Here is an 18,235-nt window from a genome sequence, read left to right as displayed (position 1 = left end):
TTTATTTTGGAAGCAGGGACAAGAGGTACTTCATTCGATACAGCTATTTACTTCAACTGCTTTCTTTATAGCTTGCAGAGACACCTGAACAGTTAAAAAAATTTCAAATGTGAAACATGAAGTTAAAAATAACTGGCTGGTAAGACTCTCTTAAAAATTCTTGATGCTTAACAAGAAGCTTACAGTCCTAATCTACCATGGGAGAGCCAATTCCTCATCCAGAAAAAAAACCCCCCTGTGCCATCTTTGCTGGAGAAAAGCAACACACATCAGTTCTAGACTGTAGATAGCTTAATTTAAGAATGCTGGCCAGCTAAAAGTAATTGAGTTTTGGAGCAGTAAGAGCAAGGTCTAATGAATGATCTGAACTAAGCCACTTCATTATATTAGCACTTATATTTTTCCTATATTTTACCATGTACTTCTGATCCCATGCTATTTTCTTCCAACCCTAACTACACAGCTAGCTTCTTTTCATAATTTTCTAAAACACTTAACACCCAACATCTGATCATTATCTTTGCTTTTGCTGAATTTCTCCCTGAGATCCTTTGAGGAAAAAGGAACAAATATACTCACTTCCCACCTCCACATTGCTAAAAGATAATCTTCACAACTTCTACATCAATACTACTTGAATTACAAAGTGCATTTTTTGAGGTTACAGCCATGGGAGAAAAACCAACCCACCCTATCTCATCCCAAAAATCCAACCAACCGAAAAAAGCCCCTCAAAAGAACCTAAAAAAAAAACGCCCACCCCAAACCCACAAACCCAACTCCACAACAAAACCAAGGGAAAAAGAAATCCACTTAAAAATCCACTTAACAAATCGCCACAAAACAACAAAGTCACCTCTCAGAATCTCATTAGCAAGAAGAGATTGTCATCACATTGGTGGCCAGTCAGTGGAACCAGGGTATTTCTCAGGTCTAGGCACATTGACTCTTCCAGAGAGGGCAATGGGAGGCTAAACCATTGATGCAAGAGAAGTAAGTGAACAAAGGAGCTGAAAGGGTTTCAAGTGGTAAATATCCTTCCTTTGGCTCCCTCCACCCCTTTTCTGGAAAGCACAGACAGGCAGTTTCAACTTTTTCACCATTTAATAGGCTTAACAGAGGGTCCTAACAAACAAGATTTTTAAATAAAAGCACAAGTTGAAATTAATTGGGCTGTATCAAAACTCACTGCCAGGCCAATTTTATTACCCAATGTGGAATTAAAAACCCCTGTAGCCTTCTTTTAATAGCAGATTCACATGCAAGACCTCTTCAACTAGTTGGATGCAGGCAGATTCTTCAGAACAAAAGCACTTTTGACCCATTCTTCTCAAACAAACAAAGAAACAGACCTATGTTTGTACCCAAAAGTATACTGTTTAAGGACAAGAACATCCTTTAGAATAGTCTAGATTATTTTCATTACAGCATTAAGTCTTTAAAGTTTTAAAATGCTTTTGCTAGAGAGATTGTTCCTGCTTCCTTAAAACATGTACAGTTTGCATGTTTTCAGGTACCCTTTCCTTTTCAAATCTGCAGCACTGGAACACTTTTCAAACATCTGACTAACACATCATACAAGAGGAGTCAAGAGGAGTGGAGACAAGCACAAGGAAGAAAAGGAGCACCTTATAGGTGGAATTGAAAGATGTTAAAAAAAATACTGGCCAGGGCTGAGTACGATCAAGTGAAATGTGGGCAAGATATGAACTGCATTACATGTAAGAGTTTATTAGCAGCCTCATACAGCTGCTCAAATTCAGGCATCTAATACAAGGATGTGAACAGCTGGTACCATCACCTGCTGTTCCTGCAGAGTGAAAGGGAGTGTGTGACCTTCCGCTGCAGCACATGGGCCTTGTGCATGTGAACAAGGACCAGTATGGGCTGCGAAACTCTATAGCATTAACAAACTACAAGAAGAAAAAAACTACAATTTAAAGGCAGCTGCACAAGAATGAACTGCCCTTTCAGATTTTTAATGTATTGTTAATAAAACTAAAGGGGGAAACTGTTTGCAAAACTTAACCTGATGTTGTCTGTGACAAAATGCTTAAATAGTCAATAATCAGTTACCAAACAACCATGAAGGTAAGCATTTCAGGATGCCTATGATGGTCTTCCTCTTCCTCATTATTTAATAATACATTTCTTCAGCAATTTCTTTTCTCTGAAATTTCTTTATTTTTTTCCAACTCTTGTACTGCTGTTAAAAGTCCTATTGCTTTCTACAATGTCTGAGTATTTTATTTCTCCTTCTCCTAGGTTTCCAACACTCCTGGCAAAGCCTTTTCTCCAAGAAAGTGATACTTTTTTATTTGCAGAACATGGATGTTTCTTCTCTTATTCTTCCCTTTCATTAAGAAACAGAAGCCTTATGAAGAAAGTATTCAGACTCCTTTATCACACAAAGAAGTTACAAGCTTCCAGAAAATTTTGTTGTTTAGAACTTCTCTTTGCCAAATCCAAATTAGTACTTCTGCTTCAACTGAAAAAGTCTCTTCCTATTGACTGTATTTTAACAGACTGCTAAATATTTGTGCACATATATCCATCGGCGGAGAACTTAATATATTCAACTAAAAAGCATTAATAAAGTACACCCCTTGACCATCATAATTGTGTAACTGCAATTACAGGACAAAATACATTAGACTAAGCTGTTTATCAATCTGTTAATTTTTAACAGGATAGCTAAAGCCAAATGTTAGTTCTATAGCAAAGATGTGCAAATTCTCATTAATATATCTTACTTTTTCAATTTTACTCATCTCACATGGGGTGTTTTTGTCATAATGTCTCACCTATTCCTCAACTTTCACAAAACTATACACCTGCTTTTTCTTTCACAACACATTGAATACAACAGTGGTTTGAACGGACAAGTTTCAACTTCACAACTGCACTATGCAAAAAACACAGATATATTAACTTCAGAAGGTCCAATAGATGAGGATTCTTTGTCTTTCTATGAACTTCAACTAAAGAAGAAATATCTACCCATTAGGAGTTCAAAGCAAGAGCAAGCTGCTTTAACACTTCCTGTAGAATTTCCAAATCACACAGATACAGTACATCATACGATACCAGTGTAGATCTATCAATTAATTGTTCACTCTTTTAACAAATCTGTCACAAAGTTCTTCCCCAGAAAGTATCTGTTGGTACCAACAAAAGGACATCCATGACACTTCCTTCTCTCAGCTCAGAATCCATCACACCACAAAACCTCAGACCCTATCTTCAAGCCACTGTATTGCAGACTTTATATATCAAATTTTGTCTTTTTTGTAGCTTTGAAATGTGCTGAAAAGCAAGTTAAAATCATGTCATCTAAAAGATGATCAGAATTTTACTAGGACTGTATGTGTCAGTTTTATGTCTTTCCTGGACATATCTGCTGACTTGTATAATTTTCTGAAGACAAATTACAAAAGCAAGATAACAGATCACAGAATATTCTGAGTTGAAAGGGACCCACAAGAAGCATCAAGTCCAGCTCTTGAGTGAATGGTTTGCATAGACTCACAACCTTGGTGTTATCAGCACTGTGCTCTGACCAAGTGAGCTAATATCATCTTGATTGTCCATCCAACATTTTTTTAAGAACTTACCATGACAAGGTCCATAACATATTGGAACTTTCTGGTTGCAAAGAAACCCCCCCCCAAACCAAGCACAAACAAAAAAAACCCTTCAGCAACAGCCTATTCTGCAGCACTCAGCTAAAAAGCTAGGCAGTCATCTTAAAAAGAAAAAGCTCTTGCAAGTTTACTTCAAATGGGCAAGCCACCAAGTACACTATCAACATTCCTCAACCAATCTGCTATTTTTATAACAATGTTCTGCATTAGTCCACTACTTTTACACTTACTTTTTAATCCCCACCATTCTACTTCTTTTCATCCTGATTTTTTTTATTCCACACTAGTCATTGAGAGAAGAAGCACTTTATCACAGATCCCTGCACTACTACTGAAAAAAAGGACACTTTGCCCAATTTGTATCTTTTTTCAAAGCTCTCCTTCCAACTCACATCTTGGTATAAACCATATTAATGATCAGCAAACAACAGCCTGTTTGAAGGACAAACTGAGGTAATCAAAACCCCTCAAGTGTTTAACAACTTTGTATACTTAATGATTTCTCTCTGTTGCTACCCTCTTGAGCTACAGACTCTTTGAGATGAGGAATACTTCAGTATGCTTCTTGTGTATGTATAATCAACACTTCTTGGCAGTCCTATTACATATTATGCAACTATACAAATATGCACCTGCACTTTCTAACACAAGTTACTGCTTCTTTGAAATTAATCACTTTAGCGACAATATTTTAAACAGGTTAGATGGCAACTATTGAGTGAGGAAAGAAGACAGGTAAAAGAAGGAAGGTGACAAAACAGAAGAGCTATATACTTAGTAAACTACTAACAGAAATAAGCAATTTCATGTATACTCCTACTTCCAGAGGGTTTTTACGATAATGCAAATGGGCACAGTTCCTTTTCACTACTCTTGACCATCAAACAAAAACATCACCATCAAAAAAACTCTATATAAAACCTCAATGGCTGACTTAAGAGGAACCTTAGCTTCCATGCAGCATCTGGTACTGCCTATCCACCAAATCAAACTGCAATTTATTGCCCCCTAATGTACATCCATTAAGCCATTTCCTTCATGGCTCCACTTCACACAGAAGCAGTAACTGAAGGAAATAATGGAGTGCCCAACAAGTGGGAAAGTAATTGCTCAACAAGCGTGGAACAAGAGAGAGTCAGTTGCACATCATGCACATGTGGCAGCTCTTCAGAGCCCAGCCCTGCAGTGGTAACAGAAGGCTGGTGTTACAGAACAAGCCCACTGTGGGAACTCTTCCAGGCAACAGCCAGGAGTGCTTGTCCATCTAAATCCTTGGGTCCTTAAGGATTAGGGGTCAGGAAACAATTCCTTCCAACAGCACCACCTCCTGCCTGTACCTGCCAGTCATTAGCCATGCATAGAAGGAAGACTTCAGCTCCAAGCTCTAGTGTCAAACTGTACTCAGAGAACTGTATTAAAAGGATGCTTAAGTGGTATTACAAAGGTTGTGGGGCTGAACTGCATAAGGATCTTCAGGAGACATGCAGAAATACCTAGTGTGAAGACCACCTTACTGGGTTGGTTAGGGTTTTTTGCTCTAAATATTCTGAGAATCACTCAGCTTCTTTCAATTTCATTAAATTTCTTACTACTCAAAAATACAAAACAGCAGATTAACACAAGAGCTAAAACTTAGCTCAAATTAAATCCTTATCAAATTAAGGATTCTACACAAACAGAGTTTCTCCCTTTCTGTATGTCAGTATTAGTTACAAATATCTCAATTACAAGTTGCTTCTCAGGAGTTCTAATTTCATTCAGTAACCGGTGTTGAAGGGCTCAACGTACAATTCAACAGAATCAATCAGAGCTCAGAGTGACACCATCTATACCTGACTTCTCACACATTCTGCATAAATGCTGTCCTGCACACAACAGAAAAGCCATGAAAAAGGTTAGGGTGCTTGTCTTGGTACATTTGTAAATCATTCTTTATCAAGGATATTCCTCCTCCTTTCTTCATACAGAAGTAAACAAAATCTTAAGTGAAATTATGACAATTCTTGTTTTCATTTTGGGCTTGAGAAGTTCCCATCCCAGCTGAAGTGCAACTACCATTCTTAGAGCACATCAGTGCCACTCTGGGAAAATCGCTAAGAAAGTAAAGCACAAGATTAGCAAGCACCTGGAAAAAGTCTGATTTATTATTTCTCCAATAAAACACAAAGAAAATCAATGCCAACATACCAATATCTATGCTAAAAATATCCCTGCGGAAGATTCAAAGACCTAGCCATAAGACAGTGATTTGATTAATTTGATGCTACAATGAGATTAAAAAGATTAATCTCACACAGAGTGTTTGGAACTACCTGCAGCTTCAAAGCAACAATACTGCCTTGGTTTACATTCTCTGTGCAGTTGGGAGGATGTCTGCATTCATTTAGACTAGAAACTTGCTTTTAAAATGACAATTTTTAATGTATTGTCTGAACATAGTTGGCAAAAGTCAAGTCTGGATTCGACCTACAAGCAAAGCATCAAATTTAAATTGGCACCTTAATATTCCTATTTCTTATATTAAGAAAATATTAAGAGAAATAAATTACCACTTCTGTACAGTGTCAGGTATGGACAATATGGACTAAAATTGTATTGTCGTCCACTAATTAGAGTGAGGCCAAGTTAAAGCTGTGAATGAAATCTTATTCTATGAGTTTCCTAACCTTCCCTTTCCATTCTTCTTTAAAAATTCATAGAGAATGCAACAAAGCTAAATGTTAGCCTGAATTGCTCGGTATTCAAAAATACCAAGTTAACGCATATAAATACCTGTTACTAAAAAAAAAAAAAGATTTTATTTTTTTGAGTTATCACAAGAACAGACATGATCTATCAATCAGTGAACATTCTAGATCTTTGATAGCAAGTGGACATGCAATAGGAAAAAAGCAGCTTCTTCTTTTAATGGCTGATCTAGATAACATTTCTATCCTTCAATGCAAGCAATGGGAGAAATATCACAGTATGCAGTTTGTGATATTTGTTATTTGCTAGTAAGTTCAGGCACTTCCAGCATAAATCCAAGATCTAAATAATAAATAAAATATGGTATTGCTGTTACCTGCAAAGCAATAAGCATCTTTACTTATCACACATTCTTATAATTCCTACACTTCTTGACAAAAAAAACACACTTTTTTCTAATTTCTTAACTTGAATGAACATATCATATTCTAACCATTAGCACTTCAATAGCATCAAGAAGAGGCCACATATTTGTATTTACTACCAATGTACCACTTCTTAAAACTAGATCTTTCAGAAAAAGTTCAGACATTAATCCAAAATCAGAATAAAATTCCTGTATTGTTTTATACAACTGTTAAATTTTTCATAAAAACTAAGTTTTCAGAGCTCAGACATGAGAAAATGAGTGTGCAATCAAGTCTACATACCAGAAAACTGATGGCTACAGTAACAACTATATTAAGTCAGACACTGGGCAAAGGTTCTCCTATGGTTACAGTCATTTGACCTTTAGCCAGCTCTTAATGCCCCAGCCAACCCTCTAAAGATGGAGATTTGCAGCAGCTTCTTGTCTGAAATAAGCCATGAAAAGATTCTTCTGAACCCACTGTACAAGCATTCATTTAAAATGTCATGAATGTGCATGAAATCAGAGTGCTTCTAACAGCTTACTTTGCAGCTTCTGTTTAAATGCACTAACTCTGAACCACCAGAGGATAAAAGGACTCAAACCTTGCAGCTTGGCACTCATGGACCTAAAATATACACAAGCACCTCTTCACAGGTGTGTTTACCTAGTTTAAACCTTATTTAAATAGACTCTCGATGCACACACTTTCACAAACACCTGCTTCTCCCACTGCAGTCATGACTTGTACAAGGCAGTTGTATTCAGTCATTCCTGTCCTAAAGCCATCCCACACACGAGCAGGCAGCACTTCAGGCGTGCAAATCCTGGTTACTGACTCATCTCCCTGGTCAGAGCAAAGCACAAATTCTGTAATGAGAAGGATGACTACAGAAGTATCTGTTCCTAGCTCTACATCATACCAGAATGGTCTCAAGACTTCAACAGCCAGAGAAGCATTTAAAGAAATCCAATCCTCATTAAATCATGGAAAAGGAAGCTTATAATTAATTCATATTTCCAATTATTTGTGGTTATAAATAACCACAAATTTCTCTGCTGACCTAGAGATCATCCTAAGTTGCAACCATTCATGAAAGAGAGAGTCTCAGTTATCACTGGATGTTAAAAAGAAGCTTCCTTTTGGTGACATAAATCCATAACAAAACTGACAAAATGAACAAATGTTTCAACATCCAGACATGTTTTTCAGGGTACTCAGCCCACTTCAAAGAGCAGTCAAATGGAAGCTGTGGTGACAGCGGCCCTACATCCAAAGTTGTATCAATGCAGGTTTTCATCAGTTTTAAAATAACCTTTGAAAATGTAGCTATATTTCAATTTTGCATGCGTGGACAAAGCTTGGTAGTTATTGCTTCCATATGGTCATAATTCAGGACACTGACTTCTGCTTTTTCCAAGCACTAGAAATAAGAGACACGCCATCAAATTTAAGCTTATTGTGCTCATTTTAGCATTGCTAGCATTCAGCTATTAAATTTAGCTTGGATGAACTTATGCACCACCCAAGACAACAGAACCTCTACATTTCCTCTCTGTTTTTCAGGCAACTACTATCAGTAGTGCCTAAAATACATGAAACTGTAGCCCATGAAAATATAAAAATGGCATCCAATAAATCAACTGACAGTGGATCAGTTTCAAATTAGTAAACTCTTTCTATAAATATACATAAAATTCCCACAGAAATTAAGTTTCTCTACCAGAATTTCAAAGAGAAACTTCAAAGTATTCAGGTTCAAGGCCCTTAGCTAGGTATGCTGAACTGTAGAAGTGAAGTTAGTCTTACCATAATCATGGGATTGTTTGTGCTGAGCAACACATCTCTATATGCCTCCTCCAAGAGCACACGTAGAAGTTACAACAGGATGGGATACCATACTTAGTTGCAGGCAAGCTTTCCAGCTTGTAATTTAGTTACTCTTGAGGAGCAATACTTTGAAACAGGAATCTTTAGGTGCTGGGGGCATACAGTGCCATCATTATACCCTTGACCAGGGTATTTCAGCATCACAGTCACGATAGAGTTAATGCCCACTAGCTCAGAGGAGAACAAAAGGTACTCCACTGCAACATGCCTAACATTTACATTGCCTCTCTTTGCTCATTAAACAGGTTTTGGTTAAATAATGAACAAACTGTATTACAGACTCCGATGAGAATTCCAAAATTATAAATCAACTGGTAAAGCCCAGAGGAGAATGAAGGGAGTGGGAGGGAAGGAAGGATAATATTGACTAATATAAAGGGCGCAGCTTGACAGTGGATATTCCTGCCACACCTGATCAAACATGCTCCATGGGGGAGGGGAAGGGAGGGAGAGAGCAAGAGGGGAGATGGGACAAGGCAGCCTGAAATTTGCATCCGGAACAGATTAAAATGGGTTCTTGGGGGATTGAGAAAATACATAATATATATTACTATAAATGCAAAATTGTACTAAAAGCTAACTCAAATGTCAAAGATTACAGCTTGAATAAATTTAAATATAAAAGCAATGTGTTTCCATGAGATAATGAAAGAGACGTGAAAGGAAGGTCTAGGGGAAAAAAAAAAAAATCACCAAAACCCCCTATGCTGGGGACTGGACTTTTGACTGCTTTGAAGATGATGCAGGATACTCTGTATCATTCAAAGTATTGCTTGAGAACAAGTCCATGTCCAAAATGGAAAAAAGATGGAGCACAGCAATGATGTCCTGTCTCAAGACACTAGTCAGTAAATAGCAGTCACTGCGGCTGAAAACACCTGTATAAAATAATCTCATGTAGTCAAACCAACATGCTATCATCCCCATATATAAGCAATTATTATCTCAGCAGGAACCACACTTACCTGATGACTAATACAAAGGGAGTTTCTGAATCTCTCAGTACATTAAACTTTGCTTTCTCTACCATAAGCAGATAGTGAACTTGCATTTTTTCCCCAACAAGTCAACAGCACATTGTACCTAGCTGCTCTAGATAAATGGCTAGTCCCTGACATTTACTTATATTGCATTTATTTGAGCATCCTGACAGTCCCTGCTCTTGTTGATGAGAAGAGGTATTTGCAATACTAGCAAAGAACTTCAAGAAGCTTATTAAAAAAAAAATTCATCTCACAGAAGGGAGAAATGTAAAATTTCCTCCCAATACACTTTTGTGGACTGCACACCTATCTTACAGAAGGTGAGTGAGCTTACAAAAAAGCTCACAAATCCAGACTGTCATGTAGTCCAGTACAAGCATAACATCCAGAACAAAGACACTATCCAGAAATGCAAGCTGTTCAGGAGACACCTAAGATGTCACGATCTAACAGAAAAATCCTGCTTACAGCCACAGGAAGTTAACCTGGCAGAGAAAAACAAAGCATTACACTTACAGGCAGACATGCAAGAAGGAGGAATAATGGCTTAAAACTGGCACTTGTCCTCAGCACCTCTTGTCATCACCATCTGGAAGCAGCACTACAGTGCTTCTAGAGAACACACTTTTTATGGGATTCCAGACTCAGCACTGATGCAAGAATAAGCATGCTTCACAGTTAAAAATGTAAAAGGTCCATCTCAAACTAAGGTTGAGTGCAGCTCTGAACAGTCACTGTAATAAAGGGACCAGAAATGAAGTTTACTTTCAAATACTACAATCAGTAAGAAAAATCCTGGGAAAAATATGCAGAACGTCATATGGAGTTTAGGATTAGCTTCACCTCCAGACTCTCAACATATACTTGGGTTACACTTAAACAATCTGTGCTAGTTTACATTGGTATTATTTGCCCAAAAGTATATGCATATTTCCTCTTTTCTTGTTCTTCAGTAAATGAATTCTGGATAGTAAATAAGACAAATTAATATACCTGTATATTTACTTGCATATACCCTAGCAGGTGCATATATCTGCTGATTTCTGTAGAAGCTTACCTGTTATATTATTCAGCACTTCTTTTAGGTTGCTAAAGCTATGCAGCAGGGGATCCCTTTCTTCATCCTACAGGTTATATATAGGAAGTAAGTAATTAATGAGGAAAACATATTTGTAAAGACAAATCTTAATAATGGGTCTGTTAAAGACCTCACCATCACATTTACAGAAGTGGTGTGGTTTGAGTTTATCACTGTCAACATGTTTACATCATTAAATCCAAAAGAAGCATTTTAATTTTCCTGCCAGTGCTCCCCAGTATCACACAGCTCAAATGTCAAAGCATAGGTCCAACACTGAGCATTCTGGTTTGGTTTTATTGTCCTTAGAAGTATTTCTGATTAGCCTTCGCTATTCAATAAATTTCACTGCAAATCTAACTCATACCATATTGAAATGGCTCATCTGGATTTGCTATAATGTTAATCTATGCAGATTGTAATGGGAGCAGAAATACAATGACATTTCATGCCATTAAAATAACTTGAAGAAAGAATCACAGCGCAATATTTATATGAATTAGCTACATCCTTTAGCCTTAGTCTATTTTTATGATATTAAAAGAAGAAGAAGCAGCAATTTCTCCAAGCTGAGTGCAGCCACACCCACACCTCGAACAGAGAGGCCGGGAGCTCTAATGAAGAAATGCATGTTAGAAAGAAAAAGGGCCCTGCCCTTTGACAAACTGAAACCACTTGTGCAGGATGGCAGCCATCTGCTAACTCATGTGACATTCCAAAGTGCACCACTGATACAGTGTGCCACAACCACACATTTACACCGTGGCAGCCATAAACCCACCAAAGCATGGTTAGACTTGGAAACACTGTATTTAGGATTTTTACCAAAGCAGGTTTGAAACTGTTGATAGGTTTTAGTTAGGAATATAGATAGCAGCAACAAAACAGAGCTGAAAACAGATACTATGCCATATGAAAAAATTTTAAATACTCTATGTATAATTACTTCCCCAATTTTTATTTCATGTCTTGTGTGATGAAGACTGTCTTCCCCAAGAGGCTACAAAAGATACATAAAAACACTATGCTAAATAAAATAACACCATATATGGAAATATACTGACATCCCCGGTGATAAGTCTAAATGAGATGATTTCCACACAGAATACAATGTGGAATTTTTGTATTTACAAGATAAGAAGGTAGAAGTCTCCCAGCTTTGTAGCTTTTGCAGCCACTGGCACATGAGACCCACAAAACAATGTAAACAATGCAGAAAGGTTTTCCAACTTTACTTATAAAACTATTATAACAAGTGCTACAAAAAACTGAGGTACTTTTCCAAAGCCAGCTGGTTTCTGCCACAGGTGTTTCTACCTGCTGCTACAGATGGCAACAATTCAAGATAACTTACCAGATGTGTGTGAGTGCTCCATCGGGCATTACGCTTTATGGCTCCCACCACTGCATTGATTTCACCTTGTACAATGTAAATGTTCTTATCCACCATCCTGACAATTCTAAAAATAAAGGAAATTCAAATTAATCTCTAGCCTCTTTAGACTAATTGTCTTCCTCAGATGAAACAAAGTTGACTCTAACCAAGAGAAGGCTGCAGTGATGCAAGGAATTTTCAAACTTGTTTTGTGCATGCACAAAATACAAGTTATTACATGTAACAAATACAAGTACTCCATCAAAAGAAGAAAATTTTCAATAATGTGTTTTCAAAACCATGAGAGCAGACAGTTAGTTCTAACAGCATCTTTGTAACGCAAGAGATCACTTTGCCAAGGCTTATTCCTCTTTTTTTTTTTTCCCAGTCTATGCAAGTTCACAGAAAGCTAAAGTGTTGGGGTACCAGGACAGACATCCAGGGTAATGCAGTAACACATGCAGCCCCAGCACTTATGCAAATTCCTGCAGCCCTACACGGAACACAAAGCTAACCTTGTACTCTCTTAAATAAGTATCAGTGGGGTGAATGAGCTGACCAGAACAAACCTCTTTGGGATTTAAAACGTTTACAAAAGAAAGTAATTTGTAACAGATGTTGATTTCACACTTGCTTCACAAAACAAAGCTTTCAAAAAGCAGGAAAGTAAAAAAGACACGAGTAAAACCTCGCAAATAAATGAGGAAAACTGGAGACAAAACTGGATGGAACACGGGGAGAAAAAATGAGAAAGCTAAAGGCAGACACTTAACTCTCCTGCAGTCTGCAGTCTTTCAGGAAAAAACTTAAACTAATGCATCCAGAAAGAGGCAGAAGAAGGGGAAAGGAATTAAAAGCAAGAAAGACTTGTAATAGTCTGAGAAAAAGACAAGTGAACTTCTATGGCATTATTCTCTTTATACTAGCTGTAGCCCAGATACAGTCAAGCATCAAAGAGAAAGAATGAAGGGGAATGAACAGACACAAATGTTTATAAACAAAAAACAGGACTTATAAAGAGGCCAAACAGTCAGATGATACCATGTCTGTAAATGAGAAGGATTTAGTGATATGGTAGTCAAATAAAGAGAATTTTTCAGGAAAAAGAATGAAAGGAAAATAAGGACTCCAGCTTGAAATCACAACAGGTCATCCACAGGGAAGCAAAAGATCAGAAACAGGTGAAACACTGATCAACACTTCCAATCTACAGGCTCATTAAAGGGACTCAGCTGGGAACAGGAGGCAGGGGGTAATGAAGCACAGAGAATATGAGAAGGACTTTTGCCCATGTAACAAAAGCAAAGCTAGAAATAAATGGTTTTGGTGGATTACTCAGGACCTCATAAAGATCACCACAGAAATTTCAGAATATACATCCTGGATCTGTCAGGCTTCAAGTTAATTAGCATATATGAATTATCAACAACTCTTCAAATACACAAATATCCTCTGAATGAAAGAGACTAATTTGCTTCAGGAGTCGATAAATAATGGAAAGAAAGCAAAGTATTATAAAAAGATTCCTCATCAAAGGACAGAATCATATTTGTTGGTTCATTGTTTCAGGTGTTTGCAATAGAATGAATACTCTTATGGCAAAATTGTTTATATCATTAAATTAATTATACATAATGGTACTCCCAGGTGTAAGACAATAATTTAAGGGCAAAGACAAAAGTATTTTGTAAGAACAGTCATGACAGACAAATAGTGCTTCCAAGTAATTTGCTTGTGCCCTGAAGAACTAAGGTTTATATCCTTCCTCCACAGATGTATGTAATAGAACCACCAATACACTTCCTACTCATGTGGCTAATGCTTGAGCAATGTCCCCATTATCAATAGTAAATTATTTCATACATTATTCATATGATTGCATTGAAATACCATTGACCACAATTTTTCTATTTCGCTTTGTTGCCCTGGTTTTAGTACAAGGCATGAATGGGAGATTTCTCCTTCATGTAGAATTCCTTGCTTATTTATTTTTCCTTTCAGTAATTCCCTTATTTTCTGTACTTCTACATCAGCAGTTTCAGGGCTCAAAATTCTAGTCCAGGGATGTACTTCTGTGGAAATACTTTATACACTCATATTTGTCAAACCTAAGTCTTTCCTTTCTTCACTGTTTCAAAACAGTATTGAACATGTAAACTGTATAGCACCATTCCAGGCATTTGGCAAACTGACATGGAGACATTATTTCAAAAAGTATGTAAATAACAAATAAACATATTACAAACCTTGCACGTATATAGATACTCAATAGTTCCGACAGTATTTAAAGTGATGTCAAAGCTTAAATGTTGTTTTGCATACTACTGAATCTACTTGTAAGACTTCTATTTCTTCTCCTCTATTTTTAACATAAAATGATTAAATAAAAAGTTTGTTAAAACTCTGTCTCTCCTGAATGTAGAATACTTAAAATGCCCAGCTAACTGTAAGTGGTAAAATATGAAGAAAATAGACAAAAACCTCCAATAAACACCTTATCCTTTTCACCTGATCCTTTCAAGCAAGGGTGTAAAAACCCCATGTACCTTGGCAGGGTCCTCCTGACATATGAAAACCCTGCAAAACTTAGGGCAGTATTTCATTGCTAACTGTCTGAGAAGACTCAATGAAAATGCACTCCTTTCCTCATTGCACATTGTATTAAATATAATTTTATTCAAAAATTTAAAAAATCATTTTATGCATGCCAGCAAACTCATTTCACTGGTGCAACTGAAACAACCTATCATGCTGCAGATGCAACACTCAGACTCTGAACATCAGACATAGAGCTCACTTCCCCACCAACACTGGGTGCAGATGGAGGGAAATACTGTATTTGTATTTAAGCTTGTAGCTAACCAAGCAATAGCAGTCCAAAGTAAACCATAAAGCCAACAGACCTTTGCAACTTCATGTTGGAAAAGGAAACAGAAAAGAACTACAGAGTGAGCAGGAAAGGAAAGACAGGCAACCATTTTCAGAGAGATGCACCTTGTAAGCTAAGCCCACCAAAAGAATCATCCATCCCTGTAAAAATTTAGATTTTAAATTTTATTTCAAGTGATGGATATAGCTTCACTAAACTCCAAAATTCCCAAATGCTACCCCTTTTAAATTATTAGATAACTTCTGTATGTGTTCCTTCAACTGTAGCATCACCACAAGGAGCAACCGACCACACTTTAAAACTCAGTATAGATGTCCTCAATCAAAAGAAGTTTTAAGATTGAAATGAATGCTGTGAAGCAGCAGAGAAAAAAAGCTGCATGATTTACCAGACCAGCACAGAATGATCAGCTGGGTTTACAGGTGCATGGTGGGAGTCAAGCAAAACCACCAGACATTTGTTCAACTTGGAGAAGAAAAGAAACGTTACCATGAATTCAGGCTTAACGTTACAAAGCTATGGTCTCAAGAATGGGGTATTGTAAAAGTGCTGAACAGGTTAACAGAACTAATTATAAAAGGTTATAAAAACTCCTGCTTCTTTATCAAAACAAATTCATAGATCTGCTTAAAACTTCAGATTAGTCCTCAGATATGCCCCTGCACAGAAGTTCAACAGACAACACAGTGAAAATGACAGCTCCAAGGCAACGAAACCAAGGTGCCCAGGCCACCACAAGAAGAGGGGAGGCTGTTAACTTTCACAGCCTCACTGACACCAGCATTGGGAGTACTAAGTGGGGAAAGGTCGATGCCCAATCATGTCATAAAAAAACAAAAGCTCATATTCATAACATTGGCAAAAACTTCAACAGTGAACTATGGATAATAATTATCACTATTCTGAGACTTCTAAAATAGCATCACATGTAGAATCTTCATATAAAAACACTGCAAATATTTACACCTGCAAATGTTATTTCACACATGTACTGAATACTCCATTTCTCAATCTCAGAATGTCTTACCCCTACATTAGATAGATAGATAGGAAGCCAAATTATTCCTAGTATTACCACTCCCTCTTCTACAGCAAAATGCCTGCAACTCTTCTGCAAACAAACAAGAGTTAGCATCAGAAGCAACAAGGTGTGGCAGACTTCCATCAGGTCACTTCTTCCTATCATTAACTTTAGCCTTCAGCCATGGCACCTGATTCAAACCCAGAGACACTACTCCAATAAACAGCAGTAGTCAAAAACAACATGACCATAACATAGAAAGGTAATATTTCAAAGTAAGTGTCTGTTGACCCAAATTTTTACTGTTTATGACAATACAGAAATAATCTAGATAGCTTCTGACCTAGATTTGGACACCAGAGTCCTGATACAATACACTGCTACCAAAACAGAACACACAATCATGAATCACAAAAAGCTCCTGACAATCTCACAGCCAGCTAGGTTTCCCAGAAGCCCAGGTGGCAATCAGAAAGCTCCTTTTCTTCCTCCTAAACCTCACATGGAAGGTACATGAACATTTATACAGAAATTTAACTTGCTTGGGTTTTTGAAGTTGTAACTGTTCTGCAAAAAGCATCACAGGCAGCAAAAGTTCAGAGAAGTCAGCATCTTTCTCCAAAAGGGTAGCTCCTGATGTCTGGACAAAAGTGATAGAAAGCAGTCATTTGTAAGTACAGAAAGGAACTGTGCAGTCCTGGGCATTTAGGAATGCCCTTTAAAAGATAAGCAGCGGCAACATGGTAGCGGTGGCACATCAGAAAGGAAGAGAGGGACAAGCTTCTCTGCAAGCCTCCACATTCAGCTGCTACAGTGAGACTGGGCCTGGGGATCAATAGAGAAAGCCAAGTCGCATTTACCTGTCAAAACTGCACAGTAAAACAAAACCTAAGGTTATTACGGGGAGGGACATTTTCTTCCTTCCAATTATTTCATACTGTTGAAACTATGAAACGTGCCACCGGATGAACTCACGGCACAGACGCTAAGCGAGCTCCGAGCTTTCCCGCAGCAGCCACGGAGCTGACCATATGGCAGGAGAAGCCCGTCTCCACCGCCCGCAGAACAAGCCGCCGCGGCGCACGGGGAGCGGACGCCTGTGCAGGTGCAGCGCCAGCCGGCAGCTCCCTCCGGCCCGGCCCGGTCCCGCTCCGTCCCGACGCCCGCAGCCCCGGGCGGTCGCTGCCGGCGGCCCGCGCGCCCTGCGCCCCGCGGGCGCGGTCACGCGTGTCAGTGCCGGCCGCACGGAGGGGCGGCCGCCGCCCGCTCCCGCGCCGGCCCCCGCGGCTGCCCGGTGCCGTCCCCGCCCCCCGCTGCTCCCGCAAGGCTCCCCCGCCGCCGCGCCCCTCCCCACGTCGCGACACTATCGCGACAGGCGGTCTCTGCCCGGCACTGACCCCCGCATCCAAAATGGCGGCGCCTGCTCCCCGCGGCGGCGGCCGCTTCACATAACCGGGCGGGAGGGCGGCACCGCGGGCGGGAGCGCTCGGCCCGCCCCCTGTGCGCCCCTCCCTGCCGGCGGCGGCGGAGGCGAGGCCGCGGAGCGCGGGGTCCGCGGGGCACGGGCAGGGACACCGGCCCCGCTCTCTCGCACTGACGTGGAAACCGGCGCACCGTGACCCGCTGCCTGGTTACTGCGCAGACAGACAGCCCGGACAGCCAACCCGCGCACGATGCGCCGCGCAGCTCCCCGCGACGCCCAATGGGAACACGGTCTGACACCGGAGGAGGCGGGCTCTGCGGTGACAGCAGCGGAGAGCCAATGAGGGGCGAGAGGGTAGAACCAGCGGATCCTCTGGCCAATCGCGGCGCGGTGCGGCGCCGCAGCCGCGGCTGGGCGGGCGCAGCCGGGCGGAAGCCGGCGGGAGGGTGCCGGCAGTGCATTGTGGGCCGGGCGGCGTGGGAGACGGGCCGAGCGCGGGGTGCGGCTGTGAGGGGTGCGGGTGTGAGGGACCGCGCCGGGGCCGCACTGCCCGCGCAGGGAACCAGGGCCTTCCCGCCGTGCTTTCCCAACTTGTTCACCGCCTCTTGCGGCTCCTCCGCTGGAGCCGTCTGGGAGATGACGCCCTGCAAGCGTTCTGTTCGCTGCCGAGCAGCTCCCTGTGCCGCAGCTCTGGTGCTTCGCGCGAGCGAGCAGGAGAATGCGGCTGAACAAAGGCCGGGGTGCGGATCGCACCGCGGCCCGCACGGCCGCGCCCAGCGGAGCACACCGCGCTTGGGTCCTGCTCCGCAGGAGCTCTCCTCAAACCTGGACAC

General features: G+C 40.1%; 1 protein-coding gene across 9 annotated transcripts in view; it reads right to left on the bottom strand.

The window, feature by feature from the left end:
• GBF1 (golgi brefeldin A resistant guanine nucleotide exchange factor 1) overlaps positions 1-17,596 on the bottom strand; it is a 99,992-nt gene extending 82,396 nt beyond the window's left edge. For 3 of the 9 annotated variants that reach the window (XM_077784607.2, XM_021547877.4, XM_021547894.4), the window contains exons 1-3: positions 17,377-17,516; positions 12,048-12,153; positions 10,673-10,739 (exon numbers count right to left, since the gene is read on the bottom strand). In XM_077784607.2, coding sequence (XP_077640733.2) covers positions 10,673-10,739; positions 12,048-12,153; positions 17,377-17,384 — 181 coding nt within the window. In that variant the 5' untranslated portion in view covers positions 17,385-17,516. Of the gene's footprint in view, positions 1-10,672; positions 10,740-12,047; positions 12,154-16,839; positions 16,864-16,954; positions 17,133-17,376 lie in introns of those variants that run through there. The other 6 variants (XM_021547911.4, XM_085582461.1, XM_085582459.1 and 3 more) reach the window with 6 other exon arrangements.
• Positions 17,597-18,235: the final 639 nt, after the last annotated feature.

Source organism: Lonchura striata, chromosome 6 (assembly GCF_050655825.1).
Source record: "Lonchura striata isolate lonStrDom1 chromosome 6, ASM5065582v1, whole genome shotgun sequence".
In the NCBI taxonomy this organism is placed as follows: domain Eukaryota; kingdom Metazoa; phylum Chordata; class Aves; order Passeriformes; family Estrildidae; genus Lonchura; species Lonchura striata.
This window is presented reverse-complemented; position numbering and strand designations above follow the sequence as displayed.